The sequence below is a fragment of the Drosophila sulfurigaster genome, chromosome 3 (assembly GCF_023558435.1).
Source record: "Drosophila sulfurigaster albostrigata strain 15112-1811.04 chromosome 3, ASM2355843v2, whole genome shotgun sequence".
In the NCBI taxonomy this organism is placed as follows: Eukaryota; Metazoa; Arthropoda; class Insecta; order Diptera; family Drosophilidae; genus Drosophila; species Drosophila sulfurigaster.
This window is the reverse complement of record NC_084883.1, coordinates 31,306,097-31,330,342: the sequence shown is the minus strand read 5'-3', so window position 1 is coordinate 31,330,342 and position 24,246 is coordinate 31,306,097. Positions and strand designations below refer to the sequence as shown.

General features: G+C 38.5%; 3 protein-coding genes across 4 annotated transcripts; all 3 read right to left on the bottom strand.

Annotated features, from left to right (window-relative positions):
- Positions 1-12,812: 12,812 nt before the first annotated feature.
- LOC133842086 (serine protease inhibitor 42Dd-like) lies at positions 12,813-15,010 on the bottom strand. Of its 2 annotated transcripts, none has more exons than XM_062275003.1 (4): positions 14,909-15,010; positions 13,622-14,535; positions 13,417-13,558; positions 12,813-13,030 (listed from the first exon to the last, which is right to left on the bottom strand). In XM_062275003.1, exons 1-4 carry the CDS (start codon positions 14,934-14,936, stop codon positions 12,894-12,896), a joined length of 1,221 nt encoding a protein of 406 aa, XP_062130987.1. In that variant the 5' UTR covers positions 14,937-15,010; the 3' UTR covers positions 12,813-12,893. The 2 variants fall into 2 exon arrangements, with proteins under 2 accessions (XP_062130987.1, XP_062130988.1); XM_062275004.1 differs by lacking the exon at positions 14,909-15,010 and adding an exon at positions 14,883-14,904.
- A 235-nt stretch (positions 15,011-15,245) lies between these two features.
- LOC133842084 (luciferin 4-monooxygenase) lies at positions 15,246-17,269 on the bottom strand. The gene is made up of 4 exons (XM_062275001.1): positions 16,857-17,269; positions 16,606-16,798; positions 16,426-16,548; positions 15,246-16,368 (listed from the first exon to the last, which is right to left on the bottom strand). Exons 1-4 carry the CDS (start codon positions 17,230-17,232, stop codon positions 15,393-15,395), a joined length of 1,668 nt encoding a protein of 555 aa, XP_062130985.1. The 5' UTR covers positions 17,233-17,269; the 3' UTR covers positions 15,246-15,392.
- A 787-nt stretch (positions 17,270-18,056) lies between these two features.
- On the bottom strand, positions 18,057-19,978 carry LOC133842085 (luciferin 4-monooxygenase). The gene is made up of 4 exons (XM_062275002.1): positions 19,558-19,978; positions 19,296-19,494; positions 19,119-19,238; positions 18,057-19,061 (listed from the first exon to the last, which is right to left on the bottom strand). Exons 1-4 carry the CDS (start codon positions 19,769-19,771, stop codon positions 18,086-18,088), a joined length of 1,509 nt encoding a protein of 502 aa, XP_062130986.1. The 5' UTR covers positions 19,772-19,978; the 3' UTR covers positions 18,057-18,085.
- Between the last annotated feature and the right edge of the window lie 4,268 nt (positions 19,979-24,246).

Genomic DNA, 24,246 nt, shown 5'->3' with positions numbered 1-24,246 from the left:
TATCACAAAAAAAAAAGAAAAGAATATGCCATGCAGTAAAGAAAAAAGCCAAGCGACGCGTCGCGTCGAGTTGAGTTGCGTCGCAGCGCCGCCAGTGGAAATCAAAAACAAGCGCAGACAGCGATAGCAGCGACGTCGACTGCAACAAGTCAGTGTTAGCAGCGTCAGCAGCAGCGACGTCGACGTTGCAGTCGCAGTCACTTGCTGTTTACCTTGTGTCAGTTGTCAATGCGGCGTGAAAGAACTGACATCTAAAGTTTCACACACAGACTTGAACCGTTATCAGCAAGTGTTGTCGCCCTCCCCCCCTCCTCACACTCTTTGTGACACCCACTCTAGCTGTCACTCTCGCACTCTCTCACCTCCACGCTTCGCTTTAGTGCATTGACATTGTTGCTGTTTTGCCCTGCGGTTGTTTTTAAGCTGCAGCAAAAAGCTTTTGAAAGCTTTAAGTAAATGCTTCAACTTTTGTGCTGTCTCTTTTTTGCATAGAAGTGCAAATCAATGAAATTGCTAATTCGACTAATTAAAGCATGTTTTTGTGTTTTTTGTTCTTTCAAAAGTGTTTAAAGCGTGCTTGAGCTTGGCTTTGTCTTGGCTGCTGCATGCACTCAAGAGTGGCGCTTATTAAGTCATAGCCAAAGCCGAAGCCAAAGCAAAGTTCACAAGCACTTGACGCCCACATAAGTATGCTGCACAATTTATGCATGTATTGAGCTGAGCTTGCGCTGCAGCGCTGCTTGCGTCGCTGCTCCTTGTTGTTGTTGCCTCGACGTAATTTACTATTTTAGTAGCTTACACGCCTTTGTTTTAATGCATGTGCTAGACAGAGATAGCACGCCCACGCTTCACTTGAGGCGCATTGTTGTTTAAACTTGTGCTGAAAAATCACACAATTTACAAGTGCTGGGGAACAACAACGAGACAAGAGTGCTGTGGCCTATCTGCCACAACAAGCGCACCACAAACAACAAAAACAACAACTACAACGGCAACAAGTTAACAATGCAGCGGCTTTTATATATTAACAAGCGAAAGGCAGCAGCAGCTGCTGCTGCTGCGAAAAAGGCGAAAAATAATACTGTTGACAATGACGCAAAACAAGCGAAAACATTGCATAAACTTGGGCGCACACCCACACGTAACCTTGTCTGCATGTGTGTGCGTGTGCGCTTGGCTGAATGTGTTGAAATTTATGCTGTGGAAAATAATGCGATGGCAACGCTGAGTTGAGAACAGAGAGAAAGAAGCAAGCTTTAAGAACGCAGCGTAAAACTCTTTTCGCTTTGCCATTATGGCTGCTTATCGGCATGTTGCTCTCCCTCTCTCTCTCCCTCTCTCTCTCTCTCTGGGTTAGTGCAATAACATATGTAGTCTATGCGTGTGTGTGTGTTTGTGTTTGTGTGTGCCCGTCTGCGGCCTGTGCGTGGATTATGTAACAAACTCGCTGCATTTGAACAATGCGCCGCTTTGTTGTCCTTGTCGCTTTTTGTGCTCAGACAACACACAAATTTTTGCCTTCTCTCTCTTTTTTTATTTGCGAAACACTTTTAAGTTTACTCGTATGTGTGTGTGTATGTCTGTGTGTGGAAAAGCCAAAATATTTGAACAATTTGCGCTGCAGATTTCCTTTTGGCAGCGCAGCGCGGCAGCCGCAAAAGCGCTACGCTAACGGCCTTTTGCTTTAGGTCCTTCTCTCTATCTCCATCTCTTTCGTGTATCGCTTCTGCATATGGCAAACTCTAACTTCCTCTAGCTATCTCTATCTATCTCTTTCTTTCTCTCTCTCGCTCGCTCTATAGAGCTGCTGCACTCGTTTAGCATCGTTAAGCTTTCCACTTTCCGCTTTTGTGTGTCGGCCACATTTTTCGTGCTAATATCGTTAAAATGTTATTACAACGTAGTTTTTGCTTTAAATTTCGTTCTCCTTCTCTCTCTCGCTCTCACTCTTCATCTTTTACTTTTGTAAAATTATCGTTAGTTTTGTTTTTTGCCCCTAACTGCTGCTAGCTGGATTTTCGCTACATCGTGTAAAATTAATTGAATGTAGCTGCCTGCAGAGCAGATGGCCAACACGAGATGGCCAAGGAAATAGCTTGTAGAAGCTGTTGTTCAATCTAGATCAAGGGGGCTACTGTGAGAGGGGGGGACTGTTCGGGGTGTCGGGTTACTGCCAGTGGGGCATATAATTTAGCAGCTTGCCAGGCTGCTCAACTACTTAACTTAACTGAGCCTCGTCTCGCCTCGCCTCGTCTGCTTCTCTTTCTCCTTTTCGGCCCACTAACTAAGTACTTAGTTGAAATGCTGCTCGGCGAGTGCTTTGGCAAATCGTTATTAAATATTTATAGACGCTATCGAAACATTTGAATTATTTTTATAATCCACATTGAGCTACAACCATATTTTGATTTTCTGTGTATTCGCTTTAACTTTTTAGTTGCTGCTAAAGCTTGATTATCAGACTTACTTTTAAAATGCATTAAAATGTTAATTTAAAATCAAACAATTACAAGATTTGAAACAGCATTTTTAACTCTAACTTGCTCTTTTCTGCTAAGACTTGAATAACTTAATATTTCCTTACATGATTCATATTTTATTGATTTTAAATATATTAAGTTTAGCTTAAAATTCCTGTCAATAATCCAAGAATAGTAATTATCTGTGTACCTAATTGGCGTTTATTTAAGTTTTAAATTTTAAAAATCATCTTTAAAATATTAATTATTAAAATCATCTTTAAACTATTTATCCTCATGGAGCTGCAACAATATCTTAACTTTAACTTTCTAGTTTATGTTAAAACTGAAGACTATTCAGTATTATAAGTTAAAAGCAGATAACTTAAAAAATGCATAAATATATATATACTTATATTTTATATTAAACTATAAGTTAAGCAGTGTTCTATTATATTTTGAGTGCACTTTATATAAACCAATATTTAAATTGTATAAATCCAATAAAATTTATTTTGTGTCACAATAATTTGTGCATTGAAATAACTAAGAATTTAAAAAAATAATAATTTGTATCTTGAAGTCATCTGCATTTTCATTTAGATAATATCAATAAATACTCCATCTACATTTTATAAGCACTTTAAAACAAAATTCCATTTGCGGAAATACAGAAAATTTATATTTTCCTTCAAACAATTTGTACATTAAAATAAATGACAAATTCAATACATAAAATTCTTAAATAGAATAATTTATGTATGTATTATTATAACTTTCATTCAAATTCCATTTAAACTTTCGACTATATTTTATAAGCTTTTAACTAAAACAAATTCGAACTGAAATCCAGCAAATTTGTGTTTTATCTAGATAATTCGTTCATTGAAATAAATGAGAATTTCAATAAATTTGTTTTTATTATTTTCTTGTTTGCAAATGCAAAATTAAGCTTTAGTCACAATATGTTTATTATTTATTTTGAATAATAATTTAAATTTCGACAGAATTGATAAATGAGGAGAAAAATCATTAAGAAATCAATTGAAATATTCATAGAGGAAATACGATCACATTCATTTACAGTTTGAAGTGTGATTATCTAGAGTTGATAGTTTGATTTTCTATTTGCCCAAAGCAAACTCAGCGAACTCCATTTGAAGCCTCTTAAGTCCCGGTTTGAAAATACACTCGTGAGACATGTGCAATGTTGTTGTCGTGTTGATACAGACGGTGATACTTGAAGTTGATTTATCTTATCTCAGTTCTCTCTCGGTCGCTCTGCCACAGGCGATTAAATGCCCCATGCAACACAGTCAACGCAACGCAACGCAACGCATTGAGTTGAGTTTTCTTGGTGGAGAAAAAGAAACGTGATAAATATTTGTTTATGCTTTAAGCTTTTGACTTTTAAATGCTTGCAGCGATAAGCGTAGATACTTTTTGTTATTTGCTTGGCTGACTCGAAAGTTTATGCCCCGCACAAACACACGGATACAGATACAGATACAGATACAACCACAACTAAGAGTCCACTTGGGAAAAGGCATAATAAATATAAAGTATATGAGCATGAGAGAGAGAGAGAGAGAGAGAGCGAGTTGTGGCTCAGTTTAATAATGTTTAGCAAATATTTGCACGAATAAAGCAAAGGCAAGCATATTTTAGTTGGAAAATGAGCCAAGTTTAGTTGCGAGTAGGGTTAAGGACATTGCATGAGGCGGGGCAAAGAGTCCTTTGCAAAGGGCGACCTTGGGCGAGGACTACGCAATGGGGGGAAATTGTGGAAAGCATCCACGCACATTGCACTAATGATTGGATTGTACTCGTTGTGTGTGTGTCTGTGTGTGTGTGTATGTGTGTGTGCGCTCGTCGAGTCAGCCAGCAAATTGCGTGGCAGCTGCCACGTTGCGTGTCTATGTCGGACCACTTAATTAGAAGTGTCTGTATCTAAAGTGTTGCAGATACAAAAGTATCTCAGCTATTTAGTGGATACTTATGGCAAAGCGTTGGAGGTGCAATGACTTGTAGCTATGCAGCAAACGAATAACTGGCGAATGGCACGAGAAGTGCAAGAATGAGAGTGCAAAAATAATGTGTGACACACTAACTAATACCCTGTAATTTCGATTATTTCATAAGTAATAAAATACTTTTTTAATTGTCATTAATTTTGCATACGAGACACGTTACTAAGTTTATAATTTTGCAATTAAAAATTTGTTTAGATTTGAATAATGAAATTACATTTAAATAAACTCAATAATTACAAAGAATTTGTTTGAAAGAAATTCAAATATAAGTTTGCAATGTTACTGAATTCCCTCTACAAAATAATATATTTCAGCTTCCTTTTAGTAAGATTCTTAAACTCATAATAATTATTAATGTTTCCTTTTATATATAATTTTGTTGAGTTTAATTTAAAGAAATGCAAATTGTTAGCTGGTAGTTAGAATGAATGTATTTAAAGGTTTATTTGAATATTATATAAATTAGTATAGGGTTTGAGTTTGTCATATTAAAACTATTGTAAATATTTTGTTAGATTGGTTTATACTATAAGTCAGTCTTCTAGTTTGATTGTATTTAAGCAATTATTTATTTCCCTATCAATTTTATTTATTTACAAACTAATTCTGTTAAAAGTACTTAATATAATAATATAACTTTGAATAAATCTTATGCTGTGAAGTTTTTAAATAGAACAAATAACCAAAAGGAAAGTCGAGTGTAATAGACCGTGAGATAAAACCATATTTTAACAAGTAAGAAAGCTACAGTCGAGTGTACTCGACTGTGAGATACCCGCTACCCATTTTGAATAAAAGAAATATATTTTGCGGTATTTTCTCAAAATATACCAAATATACTGCAAAAATACTAAAAAATATATACCGAATGGTATATTTGGTATATCGACATAGTACCGTATTCAAAATATACCATAGACGGCACAATATACCAGATTGTCAGCCAAAGCAACTCAGACCCCTAGTAAGTAGGCGTTTTTGCCCATACAAAAGTATTTCTTTAATAACTTCGACAATTTTTATCTGATCGCAACCAAATCAGAAATCATAAATACTATAGTTATTATTGTATATACCAAAATTCGGAACTCTAGCTTTAAAATTACGCTTGTTATTCGATTTTTATACCCGCTACCCATAGGGTAGAAGGGTATTATAACTTTGTGCCGGCAGGAAATGTATGTAACAGGTAGAAGGAGGCATCTCCGACCCTATAAAGTATATATATTCTTGATCAGCGTCAACAGCCGAGACGATATAGCCATGTCCGTCTGTCCGTCTGTGTGTCTGTGTGTCTGTGTGTCCGTCCGTCTGTCCGTATGAACACCTAGATCTCAGAGACTACGAGAGATAGAGCTATAATTTTTTTTCGACAGCATTTGTTATGTTTGCACGCAGATCAAGTTTGTTTCAAATTTTTGCCACGCCCACTTCCGCCCCCGCAAATCAAAAAAATCGAATAACAAGCGTAATTTTAAAGCTAGAGTTGCGAATTTTGGTATATATAATAATAACTATAGTAGTTATGATTCCTGAAAATTTGGTTGCGATCAGATAAAAATTGTGGAAGTTATAAAAGAAATACTTTTGTATGGGCAAAAACGCCTACTTATAAGGGTCTTAGTTACTTTGGCTGACAATCTGGTATATTGAGCCGTCTATGGTATATTTTGAATGTGGTACTATATTGATATACCAAACATACCATTTGGTATATTTTTAGTATTTTTTAAGTATTTTCGGTATATTTTCAAAATGATACCGCAATATTTTGCCTTTATTAAAAATGGGTAGCGGGTATCTCACAGTCGAGCACACTCGACTGTAACTTTCTTACTTGTTTTGATTTGCGGGGGCGGAAGTGGGCGTGGCAAAAATTTGAAACAAACTTGATCTGCGTGCAAACATAACAAATGCTGTCGAAAAAAATTATAGCTCTATCTCTTATAGTCTCTGAGATCCAGTGATTCATACGGACAGACGGACAGACACACAGACGGACAGACACACAGACGGACAGACGGTCATGGCTAGATCGTCTCGGCTGTTGACGTCAATCAAGAATATATATACTTTATAGGGTCGGAGATGCCTCCTTCTACCTGTTACATACATTTCCTGTCGGCACAAAGTTATAATACCCTTCTACCCTATGGGTAGCGGGTATAAAAATATATCAAACTAATATGCCAAACTATACTATATTTGGTATATTGTATATTATATTCAAAATATACCATAGAGTACAAAATATACAAATTTTCAGCCTATGCAACTAATACCCGATTGCAGCTGGCGTTTAAATTAAAGTATGATATAAAATAATAATGTAGTGTAATAAATTATATTAATTTCCATATAAAATAATGTCAGCTACTCCACTACTATATGTATATCTTAAATGCGTTCGAAACTACTATACTTAACAATGCTAAGTAAAGTTTGTTCGCTACTCGAGTGGACTTACTTTTTATCCAACAGCTATTAGGGAAATGTGAATTTATTTTTCGTTTCATCCTTTCAAAGCAAACCGCTTCCATTTGTATTTAAGGTTCTGTCGAAATGCTTGAACGGTTTACTTAAAATTATTCAAAATTTCTCTACAGCAAATTCCTGGAACTCAGTCGAGTCTCTCGCCACTCACAGCTTGAAAACGAACATTTTTCTATATTTAAAAATACTTTTGGAATTATATTGTTTGGGCGAGAGTTTTTGCCTCTGGCGTTTTGCTTATCAGTGATGAAAAGTGAACTATTAGCCAGTGGCCCATTGGCAGAAGGCGCTCAACTGAGACGCCTCGTGTGGCACGAGGCACGAGGCACAAAGGACACAAAAGGAGAGGCAAGAGGCAGCAGCAGCAACACGTAAGCATAACCCCCGACGAAAGTTGCCTATACTATACTCTCTCGTCTATCTATCAACATTCCTGCCCCGTGTGGGCGCCGTGAAGCGTGGCCAAAAGGGAAGGCAAGACGGCAGGCGACATGTGGCATGTGGCACGGGCGGAAGGCAGCGTCGGGACACGCGTCCTTTGAGTCTATTATGTTAAGAGAAGGAGGAGGGATGGCTTTTGTGCCAGTTTTTCTTGGCCTGGCTTAAAGTTAAAGGAAATTAAAATGCGCACAACAGCAGCTGGGACTCGAGTCGAAGTTGAGTTGAGTTGAATAAAGGAAAAGCCGAAAACTATTCAATTGCGGTTTTCTTTTCTTTTTCTCTCTCAGCTTATCTTGGCCGGAAATGAGGACGCTTTTCGCTTTGACAGTTGCATCATGCAAATGTGCCGCTTATCGGCGAGCATTTGAAGCTTTCTATCAAACACACACACACACATACTTGAACACTCTTTTGTTGTGTGTGTTTATCTTTTTTGGGGCCCGCAGCATTCGCTGAATTTCGTCTACGTTTTGGTTTCGTCAATCAAAAGTGCGTGAAATCAAAAATGTATGCCTCATTGGCAGTTTGGGCACGCGTGAGCGCATATGTAAAGGCGTCCGGGAAAATCACAAGTCAGATAAAAACCGCAGCAAAAGGCAAAAGCAAAAGCAAAGGCAGTCAGCAACAGGAACAGGAGCAACCATCAGATATCAGGCGCAGATATGCGGTCAACAAAGTGGAAGAGAAACGCCATAAAATGCCACAATAAAATCAAGATATTTATATATACGTACATATAACTGCGAGAACAACACAAAAATATACATTTTATGAACCGACAAACGCAGAAGGAACTGCACAAAAAGATACAAAAGCTACAGTTGTAGAGATACTTTTACAAAAATGTTTTAACCACGCACCTCTGGGTGTGTGTGTGTGTGTGTGTGTGTGGTGACCACAAGTCAGCTGCAGCTTCTGCTTCTGCTTCGGCTTCGCATTGTTTGGCATTAAAATTGCATGAACTTGAAGTTGATTTGAATGTGGCAAGCGTCCAGTGGCTGCCTCACTCTCTGCCTCGTTCTCTGTGCGTGGGTGTGTTGAAAAATGTATCACCTGAGCCTTGGCCACATGCTCGCATTCCCAGGCGCATGTCAGGGACAGCATAAATTCATGCCTACCGCCTTCCCCTCGTCCCACAAAACCCTTTCAAGTGTGTGCGTATCGATAAGCCAGGCTAGAGTTGTGCTCTACTCGATAGTAACGGCTTTTTATGGCAGTAGTGAATGTGTGGCATGCCACATTCTAGTTTCAACCCCTCTCTCTCTCTCCGCTCACTTTCGAAATCAACGTCGCGGCAGATGTGCGAGGAACTCAACGCGACGTTGCGACGGCGCAGGACACGCTCGGCAGCGCAGTAGCAGCAGCAGCAGCAGCAGCAGCAGCAGGACATGTGTGCCACATGCCGCATATGCGGGACGCGCACCCTCTCCCCCTCCACCACTCTCCCCCTCTATTAACTACCTTTCCCTCTTAGTGAGCAGATCAACCCTAGAGCGAATTATGCTTGTTGTTTAATTACACTTTTCCTCCCTCCACCCAAATATTCATATTGTAATCATTTCGACATCAAAAAAAAAAAAAATAAAAATAAAACACACTCGCAATATCTCGATGTTGTTATTGTTGTTTATCTCTGGTTGTTTTTGTAGTTTTTTTTTTTTACAGGCGCAACTTGATCATAAAGCTGTTGTTGTCGCCATGGCAGTTGCTGTTGTTGTTGGTGTTGTTGTTGTTGCTGCTGTTGCATGTTTACATGTTTCATATGCTACGGAAATCCTTGATGAAACTTTAAAGTGTTTGCATAAATTTGCAAATCTACTTTTAACACGGGTATATATGCTATAAGTAAATGTTGTTAAGTCCAAGAAAATTGTTGGCCTAGTTAATATTCATTTATGAGATTTGATAATGAAGATGAAGAAAAAATTAAGAAATGAATGTATAACAACATTCATGTGGAAATAAAATAAAATAAATAAAGCTTTCAATATTTACAGCTATATATAGTATAAAGTAAGAAAAGATAAGACTCTATTTAAAAGTTGTTAGCAAATACACTTTATTGATTTTTCATGTACATTAATTGAAGAATAACATATCATATATATTTAATTGGTGTCTAATTTTTATTGTAATATAAAGAGTTGTTAATAAAACTTATATTACCAGGAGATAAAATAATATAAGGACACAAAATATAAAATGAAACTAAATAATAACTGGATTTTCATTTTTATTTATATTTAAAATGTAATATTAGTTATTCTGAGTGATCCAAAAATTATATAATTATCTTTAAAGCAACTGAAAGTCTCACATTTACAGGGTATCAATTAGTCACTGACTTCTCTTTGCTAGTTTGTTGTTCTCTTTTGTTTTTTCTGCTACTTCTTCCTTGTTTGTTACTTTGCTGATTTTTTTCCTTTTTTTTTTTTGTTGAAATGCATTTTATGAGCAAAATATTGGCTTTACTTCTACTGCACAATACATTGTGGCTCCATGTTGTGCAGTGTGTAGTCGAGTGTGAGTAATAAAATTTAATATTTTCACAGCATGAGCGGAAAAAGTTGTTTCATCATTTGTTTTTGCTTTGCACATCAACTCAGCGGCTAATAATCAACAAATAAATACACCAAACAATATTTTGCAATAAAGATTTATAGAAATGTATTTGAGTAATATAGTATTAAAACGTATAAAATCAATAAATATTTAAAATGTTGCTGTCAAAGAAGTAATAAATACTCAACTCGTATTTATTTTGAAATATTATATTAAAAGGTAAAAGTTTAATTGAGTAAAATGGAAATAGATAGGAATTTCTATAATAAAGAAAAAAAAAAACAAATTTTAACGCCACAAAATACCACACAAAATTGCATATCAATGTTATTAGCTTGAAAATTAAATCAAAGTTTTCGTTTTTTGTTGCTTCTTTTGTATGTCATTTCAAAATTGCAAAAGCAAAATTGCAAATTGCCAATTTTCGCAATTGCATAACAGTTTTAGAGTATTTTTATACATTTGCGAAAAATGATTTCTCTGTATATATATTTTTTGCTTATTTTTCTATTTTTGTATTTTACAATCAAACTTGAAACTTTTGCCAAATTTTGCGGCAAACAAGCAAAAAATTTACAAACTGCAGACCACATAAAAGGCATTTTCTTTTATGATTTTCTTTAGTTGTGCATTTTAGCATAGCATTTTTCTATGCTTGCCAGCCGAAGGGTAAAAGAGAATTATGAGTTTGTGCCGAAAGGAAAAAAAGAGAATGTAACAGACAGGTCATAAAAAATATTTAGACATTTGGAATAGCTGTAACTATTTAATTTAACATAAATACATTATTCTATAATATATTAAATTTAATAAATAAATGAAATAAAAGGTAATCATACCTAAACTATAATTCGTGCTTGTACATCGAGTGTAATTTATTAATTTAAAATGAGTAGTAATATTTCTTAGTCGAGCAGACTCGCCTCGAACTTTATCGCTTATTTATTTTTTCTTACAAGGCGATGCGGAACGAAGGAATGAAAAAACTGGTAGAAAAGTAAATTCTGTTGCATAAATATGGAAGGAAGGCAGAGTGGCAAGCAGCTTAAAGTGTCGGCAGAGTTCTTTGGAAAGTGTTAAGAAACTCGAAAGAAAAAATGGGATAGAAAAACGTAAGCGTAAGAGTTGATTCATGCCCATGCATTCATTCATTCATACAGCCCGTTACTCATTCAACCATTCAGTTCATTCATTCATTGGCTATGCAAATCCTCCGACACACACACACACACACACACACACACACGCACAGATACAAATTTACACCTTGGGTGTAGTTTGCAAAGTCCTCGGATAATCCGCATTAGTTGCACAATGCAGATGGACTGCGAGCATATGGCTAGGGTTTAGTTTGGGGTTCGTTTTGGTTTCGTTTCAATATCATGTTGTGCCTCAACCACGTGGCACATTGCAACTCCTGCAAAACTATTGCACTTGTCGCCAGTTGGTTAGCCAGGCCAATGACAATGACAACGACAACGACAACGACAACTAGGAGTGTAACAACAACATTTGCAAGGACAACGGCGAGGACATCGACAACGCAATGTAAATTGAATCGTGTTTTCTAGCATTTCATTTGGCATTTGGCATTTGTCAATTGTCCAAATGTCCAAATGTTAACCTCAATGGAAAGCTCAACGCTCGGCAGAGAAATGCAATAAAATATGTATTGCTTATTGCAATTTTAATTTCTCAATTCATTTTATGTACACTGTTCACACCGACTGTTCTTCGATTGTTGTTTTTTCTCCCATTGCCAAGGTACAACAGCAGCACAAGTGGAGCGAGGAGAAAGTAAGGAAGACAGAGGGGCAGCCACAGGAGTGCCACAAATAACAAATTGCTTGTCATTGGCATCCATCGGCCCATAGACGCATTCAGCAATTTCCAGTCAGTTGCTCGGTTGCCCGGTACACAACCTATATCCCCAGTCGGGGGACATTGCATTTACAATTTCAATCTCTATTAAAATTCATTGAATCCCTCGCATTAGTTACTCCACCGTCTTTGCCACGCACAGTGGCCTCAGCTCTATTCACATGAGTCCAATTAAGATGCAAGTTAACTTCGAGAATAAGTTTTTAATTCTTGACATAGAATTGTGTAGATATTATGTGCTAGAGTTAAATTTTTAGCATGTTTTAAAAAATAAATATTTAATATCATAGTCTTGATACATAAATCATATAATTTTTTGGATTCATTTCACCCTTTCGGGAGGCTGCAGCTGAAGCTGCTTCATTCTCTTTGACATTAGTTAAGTTTATTCTTAATGCAATAATGCATTATTCTGATTACAACAAACAAAACAATGCCGTATTGATGTTAAGACATATTATAAATACTAACCAAAAATAATATAACTTATTTTTTTATCTCATCGCAAGCAAATTTACAGAAATCAAGCTAGTAGTGTCGTTAAACAACTGCTGTCGAAATATTATAGCCTTTTTTCTTATAGTCTCTCAGATCTAGATGATCATACCACCAGACAGACAGACGCTGATCAAAAATATATATTCTATATTCGAAGGTGCCTCCTTCTGTTGACACAAAGTTATTATACAATTCTATCCTATGGGTAGCGTATATAAAAAGTGGAAGTTTTGTTGTTCTGGTCACCTTTGACTTTTAGCAATTAGACACGTTTACGGATCGCGTTAAACATGCATGAATAATTTAAAGGCTCATAAAAGCTTTGAAAAAGTAACCGTTGTATTTTAAACATAATTTTAATTACAGAATACAATTCGAGCAAGTAAAATTAAATTTATTTGGTACTGAATTATATACACATATGTCATAAGTAAAATATTATAAATTAAAGGTTTTTAAATTGCTTTAATTAATAGACAAATACATACATGCTTGTTTAGATTTATGAAATAGATTCACGTTTATTTTAAGGGTTTATTAACTTCCCAGCAAAGAGCACAATGCTCTGCTTATTGATGATATAGTAGTTAAATGGATGGTCTGCGTAGAATCTTTTGGGCTCCCGTGGCATCGAGGGCAATGAGAACCCAACTATGATTGAAGCTGTTAAAATGACAGAGACAAAAACAAATAAGATTGAAGTATATAATTTGATTATGATGGCAGCTCTGCTATAAATGTTTGTTACTGTTAAAATGAGAGATTGAAACGAAAAGAAACTGGTTAGATTCTACCTTTTGATCATGAGTGTGGCAAATTTAATTGTATTCGATTTAAAAGGTGTTTGAGACATAAAAAATGTTTATTTTATATAGTAATTTGAATGCACTTTGGAAAATATATTAAATAAGCTGGGGAACTTAAATAATGCTTATTTAGCATACAGAAATTGAAAACAAAGGAAAAACAAAAAAACAATATGCAACTTCTACCTGTAAAACGAGGATGATGTGCAATTACATATATAGAAACAAAAGCTTTAAACTTACCTGTGGATGCAGCTGCCTCAGTGCCCTTTTCATTCACCTCGATAACAGCCTTGTGAATGATTTTCGACACTTTTAACCGCTCCGAAGTTGTGATCATTCTGCTAAAGTCAGCATTACTCGAAAACATATCGGACATTCCCAGCTATTGATAGTTTCAATTAAGGATTATATTCATTGTTAGTAGAAGTCTTTATGGTAAATATACCTGCTTAAAAGTGTTTTTCAACTCCACCTCGAATTCGGACTTGAACTTTGGCAGTTTGACAATTACGTCCCTCCAGTCAAGTTCTTCCGTAATCTGGCTGAGCGGAGTTATGCGAAGTTTCGTCTCCAGTTGTGGCAAACCAGTATTGCTATTAGGCAACACGATCAGCATGGACAAGTCTGAGTCTTTGTAGGGCAACTCCAGTGCAGTGGCATCAAGATTATCGAGTGTTGCATATCTAAAACGCTTTTCCAAGTTCATCATGGGTACATCGATGCTTTTGACTGTGTTCCCATAGAAAGGTTCATTTCTTGTGTGAATCTTTGGGAATTGATGTACCCAGTTTCCTTTGAAGTGTATCGCATTGATCAACAACAATCGCGTACTCGCCGTCAATGTACTTGAATCAACTATTTTTTTTATGAGGTTGTTGGTTCGTAATGCGACCCAGGAATTGATTTGATCTGCAGCCCTTACATCCATAAAGTCTATGGGCTCGACAGCGGATAGAAACTTTTTGAAGATTATTGAACTGAACTTATCCCTCAGCTGATAGCCAGCTTTTATGTAGATCTTGTTGGCAATGTGAAGAATGCTACTTTTTTCATATGCAGCGAGTACTTCGTGGAAACTCTCGGCAATCTGTGATTCATCATTTGAAATCAGTTTAAGACCGCGATCCAATTGAGCAGCTGTTTTACCTTTGGCACCCATCCGTGCCATGGCTGCACAGGTTTGGATTGAGAAGGGTGAGAAGATGATGTTTTGATTGGAGTTCTGCGCGACTAGTTTGGTGTACACGTTGATGGAGAATTTGGCCAAGCGTCGCGAGAATGTACTGGACTGATCTTGGGCGAAGGGCAGAGGTGCCTGTAATAGGACCAGCATCAGGAGCATCATGTTTGCCATACGGTCTGTGCAAGTGAGAATCAAGTAAATGAATGTGTGAATGCATTAATTTATCTATGTCTCAATGGCCACTCAATATGACCCAATTTTGTGCTACTTCTGCTCTTTTCTCTTCGGCTGTCTTTAAAGCGGCGTTTTTTTTCCAAAATGTTTTAGTTATTCATATTTTTGTTATATACACAAATAATTTATATAAATTGTCGACACACTTTTACTATTATAAGTAGAGTATATGCAATACTCCATTTACTAGAGATTTTAACTACTCATTAATGTAATTTTATATTATCATTAAATCTTACTAATTGTAATTGTGTTCTTTTTGAATAAAATGCAATACTTAGCCATTTACCTCTCATCTATTTGTGATTTACTTACTTAATAATTTTCTTTTTATCAACGCCATCACCTCTAACTCCAAATACTCAAGTTGCTTCAACCAGTGAAAGAATAACTTTGGATATAAAGTGAATAATACTAGTACTTATATTAATTGTCAATGCTGTTCTGCTAATCAAGCTGAATTTAACGGAATTATACACGGAATTATTCAGAATTCCGGATTATTCACGCTACATTACTTATACATTTACGCTTTAGTTAATTTATAAAATAAACCGGCAAACATTTAGAAATTCTTGGTCAGCTTTATCAGCTGAGATATTGGATAACGTAGTCTTGAGACAAATATCGTCTCATTTTATTTGAATACGTTTCAAATTTACAGTGTTTATTAAAGTTAAACAGTTTGTTTGGAAAGGAGTACCTGGATTGCTTAACTTATCCGAAGGAAGAGTATTTTCACATACAACTAAAAGATAATAATAACAATTATGTAATAATACATAATACTCGTTGATCGCTACTCGGGTGTTACGCCTAAGGTCTTGATAAGATCGGGTACCTTGCGCCTCTGTATTTTGTCGTTGGAGGTCTTTGGCAATGCATTAATGAAGAAAACTCCGCCACGAATGTGATAAGCACTGCTCAAATGTCGCTTCACAACATTCCTCACATCGTCCCCCCGCAGCTGCTTTCCTTCCTCATCCGCAGTGCGAACCACAGCGCAGGCGGTAAGATTGCTGGACACTTCGTCATGTAGTCCAAAGACGCAGGCCTCAGAAACACCCGGAAGATTCAGAATAAACTCCTCAATCTGCTCAGGATAAATCTGAAAGTTGTTGTACTTGAAGACATCCGTGTCGCGGGTCTGAATATACAAATAACCCTCGCTATCGACATAGCCAATGTCCCCAGTCCGCACCCATTGACCATCCGGACTGAGAGCTCGCTTTGTGGCCTCGGGATTGCGATAATATCCCGCCCACTTGTAGCGCAAATGAGCATAGATGATGCCCACCTCATTGATGCCCAGCGGCATGCGGAGTTTGTCCAGGACACGCACCTCCATGTTGCGCATCACCTTTCCCTCGCTGCCCAGTGGACCACCTATATTCTTGCTGACCCCGCCCACCTCCGAGAGGCCATAGCCCACCACGAAACGCATGTTGCCAATCAGCTCGTACATGCGCGCAGAGACCGCTTTGCAGACCTTGGAACCAGCACCAATTAAAACCTGCACCGACTTGAGTTGAGCTTGTATCTTGGGCAGATCACTTTGACACTTAGAGAGCAATGCAATCTGATGCGAGGCGAGGAAAAGAAATGTCACCTGATGACGCTCGACGATCTGCAGAAGATATTCGACGGTGTAAGGACGATGTGTGATGATGCGTTTGCTGCCATTGAGCAATGAGGCGAGAAGTATAAAAGTGCCAGAGATCCAGTACAAGGGACTGAAGGAGAAGACTGTGGTATCGCGGGTGTAGGTTTTGGGACTGGATGGAGAATAGAGTTATAGTTGATGAGTCTTTTAGTAACTGCACTCTACTTACTTCTTGCAATTCGAGATGAGACTGCGATGGGAACGCGTGACGCCCTTGGGCATGCCTGTGGTGCCGGAGGAGCAGACAATGAAGGCGGTGTCATCGCCATTAAGCGTGGGACAAGGCACATAACTGCAAAGGGATAAACTTGTTAACATAATTGTATTTAAGACAACTTGAAACACTTACTCCGCTGCTGGAAGGTCTTTGTCTTCTTTGAGTAAGTCCCAAACATCAGACACTCCCTGAAGTTGTCCGTTCACCAGATAGATCAAGGCTGGTTTAACCAAGCGTGCATTGGCCGCCTTGATGATCTCGTAGTTCTCCACATCGCAGAAGATCAGTTTGGGTTCGGTGATGTCGTACATGTACTTCACAGTCTCTAAAAGAATGAGAATCATTAATATTTATAGGAAGTTGGGAACCTTAGACTCTCCCACCCTCATCAAAATCCGGATGCAGCGGATTGAGCGGCGTGCCCGACAACATGGCCGCAATCGTGACACCAGTCAAATAGGTTGTGTTATTGGCCGAGATGCCAATGACATCGCCACAGCTCAATTTGAGTCTTCTAAAAGCCTGTGCGATGATTAGACCTTGTTGTGCCAATTGAGCTCCAGTTAGCTCCACGCCCGTTGGATCGCAATGCTGCAGAACTTTGTCCGCATTCAAGTTGAGCACACGCATTGTCACCTCACCGAGTGTCATTTCGGGACCGTAGAACTCCTTGCCACGCGGTCCCTGCCACGTTCGTGTGGCAGCATCGTAGTGCACCTCACAGCTGGCGCTTGCTCCACCGCTGCTGCTCATCTTCATGCTGCTGCCGAGTTTGTCTCTCAACTAAGTGTTTTATTGCGCCGCACTTCGTTTTTTATACGATGTCGTAAATAGGAAACAAAAGCTGTTGCTGTTAATTGCCTCGACACGCGGCGACATCGTCAGCGACAAGTTTGTTTTCTTGTTCTTCTGGTTGTTGTTGTTTGACACTCTTTTGAGTCATTGCATTTGGTGCAAAACGATGCTCATTGAGTGGCAACATGATCGGGAGCAGACATCTGGCGCAGTCTGGAGTTCTACCGCTAGGTAAATAAAAGTTCAACTTCAATTAGAAGTCTGGCCATTCGTCACTTGAGAGACATCCTCCTGACTGGTCAATTATATCAATTAGTTATTCTAACTGGAAGCTGATGTAATCACTTGCCCTTTTACCCAGACCTCGCTACGTCTGCTCTGTGTTGGAAAAATTCATAGTATTGAGACCTGTTGAAGTTCTTTATTTTCTCGTCTCAGATTTCTCTGCTCTAAGAAGATTTGCATAAATGTTGTGTCGAAATTTTGTACGGATAATTCCTCTAATCTTAGCTTTAGAAACTCTACGTATTCTTTAAATAACTTTCATTACTTCAGGACAACCTTATAATTAAATTATTTAATAAGAAGAACCTTGTTTATACTGAGTTTAATTTTCATAGCCACCCAAATTGTCGTTGGCGTTTCTTTTAGAATAATTTCTTTAATTATAGTCTTAATACATTTGACAAATCCTGTTTTATTCACAGCTTTAACTCTTAATGTTGTTTTTTTTAGCACATCTTTTGCTAATCATATTTTATTTCGCTACAAAATACACTCGTGATAACTTTACTATATTTTTATTGCAACTTTGTGTTTATAAATGCGTGGAACTAGAATTATTCTTAAGTTCAGCGAGAATGCGACGACGCTGAATCTTCTTATTCGTGGTCTTGGGCAGCGAGTCCACAAAGTAAACGCCTCCACGGAGATGGAAAGCCTCACTGAGATGGTCCTCCACAATGCCGCTGATCTTCTCCGCTGTCAGCTGTTGGCCCACCTCATCCTGATCGCGCACCACAGCACAGGCAGTTAGATTCGTGGAGATGTCGTCGGGTATGCCAAAGATGCCCACCTCGTGGACACCCGGCAAGTGGAGAATGACATCCTCGATCTGCTTGGGATAGATTTGAAAGTGATTGTACCGAAAAACATCCGAGTCGCGGGTCTGGAAATGCAGACAACCCTCGTCATCGAAGTAACCATGATCACCAGTCAGCAGCCATTGTCCATCGGCCGAAAGTGTCGTCTGCGTGTCCTGTGGATTGCGATAGTAGCCGCCCCATCGTTGATTGAGACGTATGTGAATGTGACCCGTCTGATTGGGACCCAAGGCATTGCCCTGCTCATCGAGCAGACGCACTTGCACATTGCGTAACAGTTTTCCTTCACTACCAAGTGGACCACCGACATTCTTGCTCACACCTCCGATCTCCGAGAGGCCGTAAAGCACAGAGAAGCGATCGCTGCCGAGTAGCTCGTAAAGCTGTCGCCAGATCGAAAGCGGCAACTTGGAACCGCTGCAGACAATCGAGTTTAGCGACTTCAGTTTAGGCAGCAAACTCTCCGCCTGTGGCGACTTGGCCAGCAGAGCCATGTGATGTGGCACGGTGAGCACAAAGTTGACCTCGTGACGAGCAACTAGCTCTGCAAAATAAGTGGCACTAAAAGGACGATTGGTGATCACGCGTTTGCAGCCATTGACCAGCGAGGCGAAGAGCGTAAATATGCAGGAGACCCAATAAAGTGGGCTAAAGCAGAACATCACTGTCTTGGCTGTGAACAACTGTGGACTGGAAGCAGAATGAACTGTAATGAGTTAGGTAATAGCTTAAGAGTTGTCTACTCACATTTTGGTGTTGTTCAATAAACTGCGATGCGAGCGCGTGACGCCCTTTGGCAAACCGGTTACACCGGAGGAACTGATGATGAAAGCGGTGTCGTCGCCACTTAAATGCGGGCAGGCAAAGCTGGCAGAAGAGTTCTTTTAGTTCACTTTCAGTTAAGGGAAGAAAAAAGTAACTTACAGTGTGCTAGGATCGTAGCCAACGGCGCCGTCTCTGAGCATATCCTGAATGTTGCGCACGCCTGGCAAACTGCCACTAAGCAAAATGAGTTCAGTTTCGAACTTGAGACTTTGCTTAACAGCCGCTAAGGTCTCGTAGTTGTCCACATCACAGAAGATGACCTTGGGCTTGGTGATCTCATACATATAAGCGACAGTTTCTAGAAGGAAAAGAGATGATAAGTTTAAGATGCAACTTTGATTGCTTAGGAAATTTTTCTCACCCTTGTCAAACTCCGGATGCAGTGGATTGATGGGCATGCCATTGAGCAGTGCTGCAATAACCACCTCGGTGAGGTAAGTGGTATTGGTGGCAGAAATCCCGACAACATCGCCACGATGTAGTTTCAACTGCTGAAAGGCGTGCGCCAGCAAGCGACTCTGCTCATAGAGCTGACCTCCTGTTAAAGCTTCCCCCGTTGGATCAAAGACCTGCATCACTTTGTCCGCATGCAGTTAGAGTATGAGCAGCGCCACCTCGCCGAGGGTCATGTCGGGTCCATAGTATTCCTTGCTCTTGGGTCCCGACCAGATCTTTTCAACGCTGTCGTAACTAGTCGCCGTCATGCCTTCGCTTTCTTTCGCTTACCAAAACAGAGATCAACACACACTTCAATCCACCAACTGAGCAAACGATTTAATGTATGCACTCTATATATAGGGGAACAGCTGCGAATCAAACTTCCAATTCATAGCTGCTAATTGATTCGACACGCTATCATCCAAGCTAAGCTGTTGTTCTAGCCGACAATCATAACAACAGCTCAGACGCCGACAACAGATACAAATTTGACATATTCTCTATAACTCGAGGTGACACTGATTAAGACTCGCTTTTACCGATCGCTTTTCAAAGTGATAGACTAGACATCAGACGTCATTTAAAAATAGACTTGGTTTTCTATAAACTGCAAATGGATTGCAAATCAAATCTAGTTTGTCTGAAGATTTGTTGAAGAAAAGGTTTCACGATCATTTACTTAAATATGTTACTGGTGTTGTATAATCATACAAATTATGTAGATCACTTACACTCAGCTCTAATTTTTGACATCTGTAAAGTTTATTCAATGTTAACTAGTTATAATGACAATTTAATATTTGTTTAAAGTAAAGTAAGTCCAAATCTGTTATTTATTTTCTTAGGAAGTGTGATTTATGATTTATAAATTTTCTTTTTCCATATTCTAAAGAATATTTGCTTGAATATACATTTCGAATAACATGAATTTAATATAATGTTCAGAATTATTTGAGTTGAACAAACATTTTGTGATTGTCAATCTCTTTGTACAAGTAGGTGGAAAAATACTACGATATCACTATTAAAGCAAATTATGTATTTTCCGTATTAATATGGGAATGATTTCAATAAAAGTTTATTTTATTACTTATTACATTTAAAAAGTCTTAAAAATCAAGTCAGGAAATCATTTCCTTCCACTAGCATTCCCACATTATCTTGCACCACTGTGCAGCTACAGCGATTGCATAATTTTAACGATTAAACACAGTTTGATCTGATGGCTCTGTGGTTGCTGCACGCGCAGAACTCTCTTTGGATCTCCCTGCCCCCTTCTTGTGTCTTCACATTCAGATTCCCACTGCTGCTACTGCTTCGTTTACTTTGTGAGTCGTACAGGACATGGAACATGGAGGAGACAGGACACTCGCCGATAGAGTGGCGCATCCTTGATGCGTACACGCTTCATTTGCGTGCTTAGTTAGGAAATCAAGCGTGTGCTCCAGGACATGCCACAGTCAGAGATGGAGACTCGTAGTCTGAGTTCGACTTGCAACTTAACATGCAAGGTGCAAGCAAAGGCTGTAGCTTCTCCTCCCCCTCTTTCTTCCCTTCCTTCGCTCTCGTTGAAGTGCCGTTTCAAGGCAAACTTCACTTCGGGGAGGTAGAACAAAGTTGTTCGAGTTGAGCGACAGCTTCTCCTACCTGTCGTTAGCTACTTTTCAAGGATGGATTCTTTGTCTTGCTGGTAGTTGTAGGTGTGAGTGCGTGTGTGTGTGTGTGTGTACTCATATATGTGTGTGTGAGGCAGTAAAGTGAGAAATGAATTTGCTTGAAAGCTGCAGAAAGTTCATTTATTGATTTTCATTGCAGAGCAGGGACAAGGCTCTGTTTCATTGTTGCTCTTTTCGACTACAACTTGGCTAATAACACGGCCCGCTAAATGTGCATACAACAACAGTAACAACAGCAAGAACAACAAGTTAAGTATCTGTCGGGTTGAGTGATGGACTGCAACGTGGCTAATAAAACTTTGGCAACAACTTTGCTATTGGCTTTTGATGAGGTCATTAAACAGTCAGGCAACAAAACGACAACACAACAATACACAGACAGCGCCCACACACACATACTCTCTCACACACACACACATACATACATAGAGTGAGAGGGCGAAAAATTTGTGTAGAAATCTCAGCAATTAAGTGCGAGAAACTGACACAAAACGAGCTGAAAATGCGACACAGCGCCAAAAAGTTGGTGAAAGGCCGCCACTAGCTATCGTCCCCTCTCTCTCTCTTTCTCTTTCTTCTTTGCTCTTCCTCACTCTCCCTTGCTGTCCAAATGTAATCAGGCTCAACATTATAATTAACCGCAAATGCAGTTAGAGCCGCGAGTTCTTCGTGCTGAAATGCGACCCGCTTTTGGTCCAGCCGCGGGGCAATATGTTGTCGTCACCCCCCATTACATCAACCCTCCTCGCTCCTCCCTCCTCCCTCCCCATTCTCCTGTTTCTCCTTGGGGCACTGCCTATTGCCAGTCGCCATCGCAGTCGCAGCACTGCGGCGACCAGTCTCAGCTGCTATTAAAACTTTTACGACAAGTAGGCGAAAAAATTACTTAATTAAAATGATTGACTAACAGAAAAGTTTGTGCGAAATCATTTTTACTTTTTGTATACCCTACAATAATGGCCACAAATAGAAAAAAGTCTTCTGTTAGCCCATAAAATAAATTATTGATGAGCTTCACTACGAAGTAGTTGACGAGTTATAGAATTTCTATTTTGGTTTGCCACTCAGGTCACTTTTTAAATTTGTATTTATTATTTATTTGACAGTTCTTTTCATAATGATGTCAAATTCAATAGTTTTATAGATAATATTCCTTGTACAATTTGTATCTATTATTTATTTGATCTTCACTTTTTTATGAAATATTAAAATAATTTAAAGATCAAAAACAATATAATAAAAGTTCTTGAGTGATAAACTGAAAACTTTGTTTGTTGTTACAAAAAATTTCTTATGTTCATGTACAATATTGTTTTTAACAAGAAATCAAATACTTGAACAATAACTTTGATATACATATCTGTTCTTTTTTATAATGATTTCATCTAATTGTCTTGAACATTTCATTAATAATATTTCTTAAATATGCATTTCTTTAATGACTTAACTAAAACTATTATATTATATATGATTGTATAGTATGGTATATTGTAGTATGTATTATAGTATATTATGATATATTGTAGCATGTATTATAGTATATTATGATATTTTGTAGTATATACCCAAGTTTATTCTTGTCTCTTCCAATTGCAGTTTGCTGTTTTATAAAGTCTTAGAATTGATACCACAGTTCAAGGCAATTTACAGGGTATCTCCTGGTCTCAGCTGCGATATTCTGACTTGTGTTTTTTGCAGTTCGCTGCGGATACTCGTAACTAGCTGGAATACTTTTCCGGAACAATAGTTCTTTCCGGGCTTGCGGTTCGTTTGGTCTCTCGCTCTCGGTCTCCCACTTGCCATCTCGCTCTTACTCTGTTCATAGGCCATCTCGCTCGCACAGCTGCGCGTATTTATTGTTTGTCTTTGGCCGCAAGGCAGTGAAATTTGTAGGAAACAGCGCGGACATGCTGCGAGTCGGCTTCTGGCCTGGCTTAAAACGTGCTTAGATACGAATGCGAATGCGAAAGCAAATGTACGTATATATAAAGCATATATATATATATGTCTGTAGTATCTAGTGGTCTACAGACGGCATCTTGTTGTTCGGCTAACAAATTAACGAGCGCCTCAAGTGTTGTTGTGCGGTTTCCTTCATTTTTTTGTTGCGCTCTCTTTCTCTCTCTTTCTCTCTCTTTGGTTTCTATGCAGGCGAGGGAAAAACTTTGAAGTGTTAATGAATTGCAATGGAATGAGTGCGGGTGAAAGGGGCAAGAGAAGGCAGTGTGGAGTGTTAAGGGGAGGAGAGGGCATGGTCATGTCAGCTCCTGGGCATTACGGTGTAATGACCGTTGGTTTCTGTGGTTAATTTTGCAGCTTGTAATTGAAATTATGATTTAATTGAATTTGCTGCGTTTTGCTGTGCGGCTTCGTCGTCGGCGCTGCTTGAAGTGAGCAATGCGAGAGCAAAGTGTAATGCTAAAGGTAAAAGTGGTGAAAGGTAAAGCGATTCAGTTAGACAGCTCAAGAGGCTGGCTCAAGGGCTGCTGCTCTTGCTGCCCTCTCATCAAGTTGATCATCATCTCTGTTTTCCAGCACTCTGAACTCTCAACTTTGCACGTCATTTAAAACATTTTAATCGCCTAAGTGCATCACTTTAATTAATGTCCAAGTTTAGCTGCCCTGCAATTGCATTTTGCAAGAGAGCTTTGAAAATGCCAGAAAACCCTTTGCCTTTTACATTTAGACATAATTAATACTTAGCATATATATTAAATTCGAAATTGCGTGTCTTGTTGAGCTGTAGACAACTGTGGTTAAATTTTAATCGAATATTACACTGATGAGTGCTGCATTTTCAAGCAAAGCATGAAGGACTTAAGACGCTAACAAAGCTGAGATTATGTTGCAATTATTTATGACAAGAACATTAAAAACATTGAAAATATTAATGCCATTACAAGAGCTGTCAATTGCAATTTAGTATTTCTATTTAA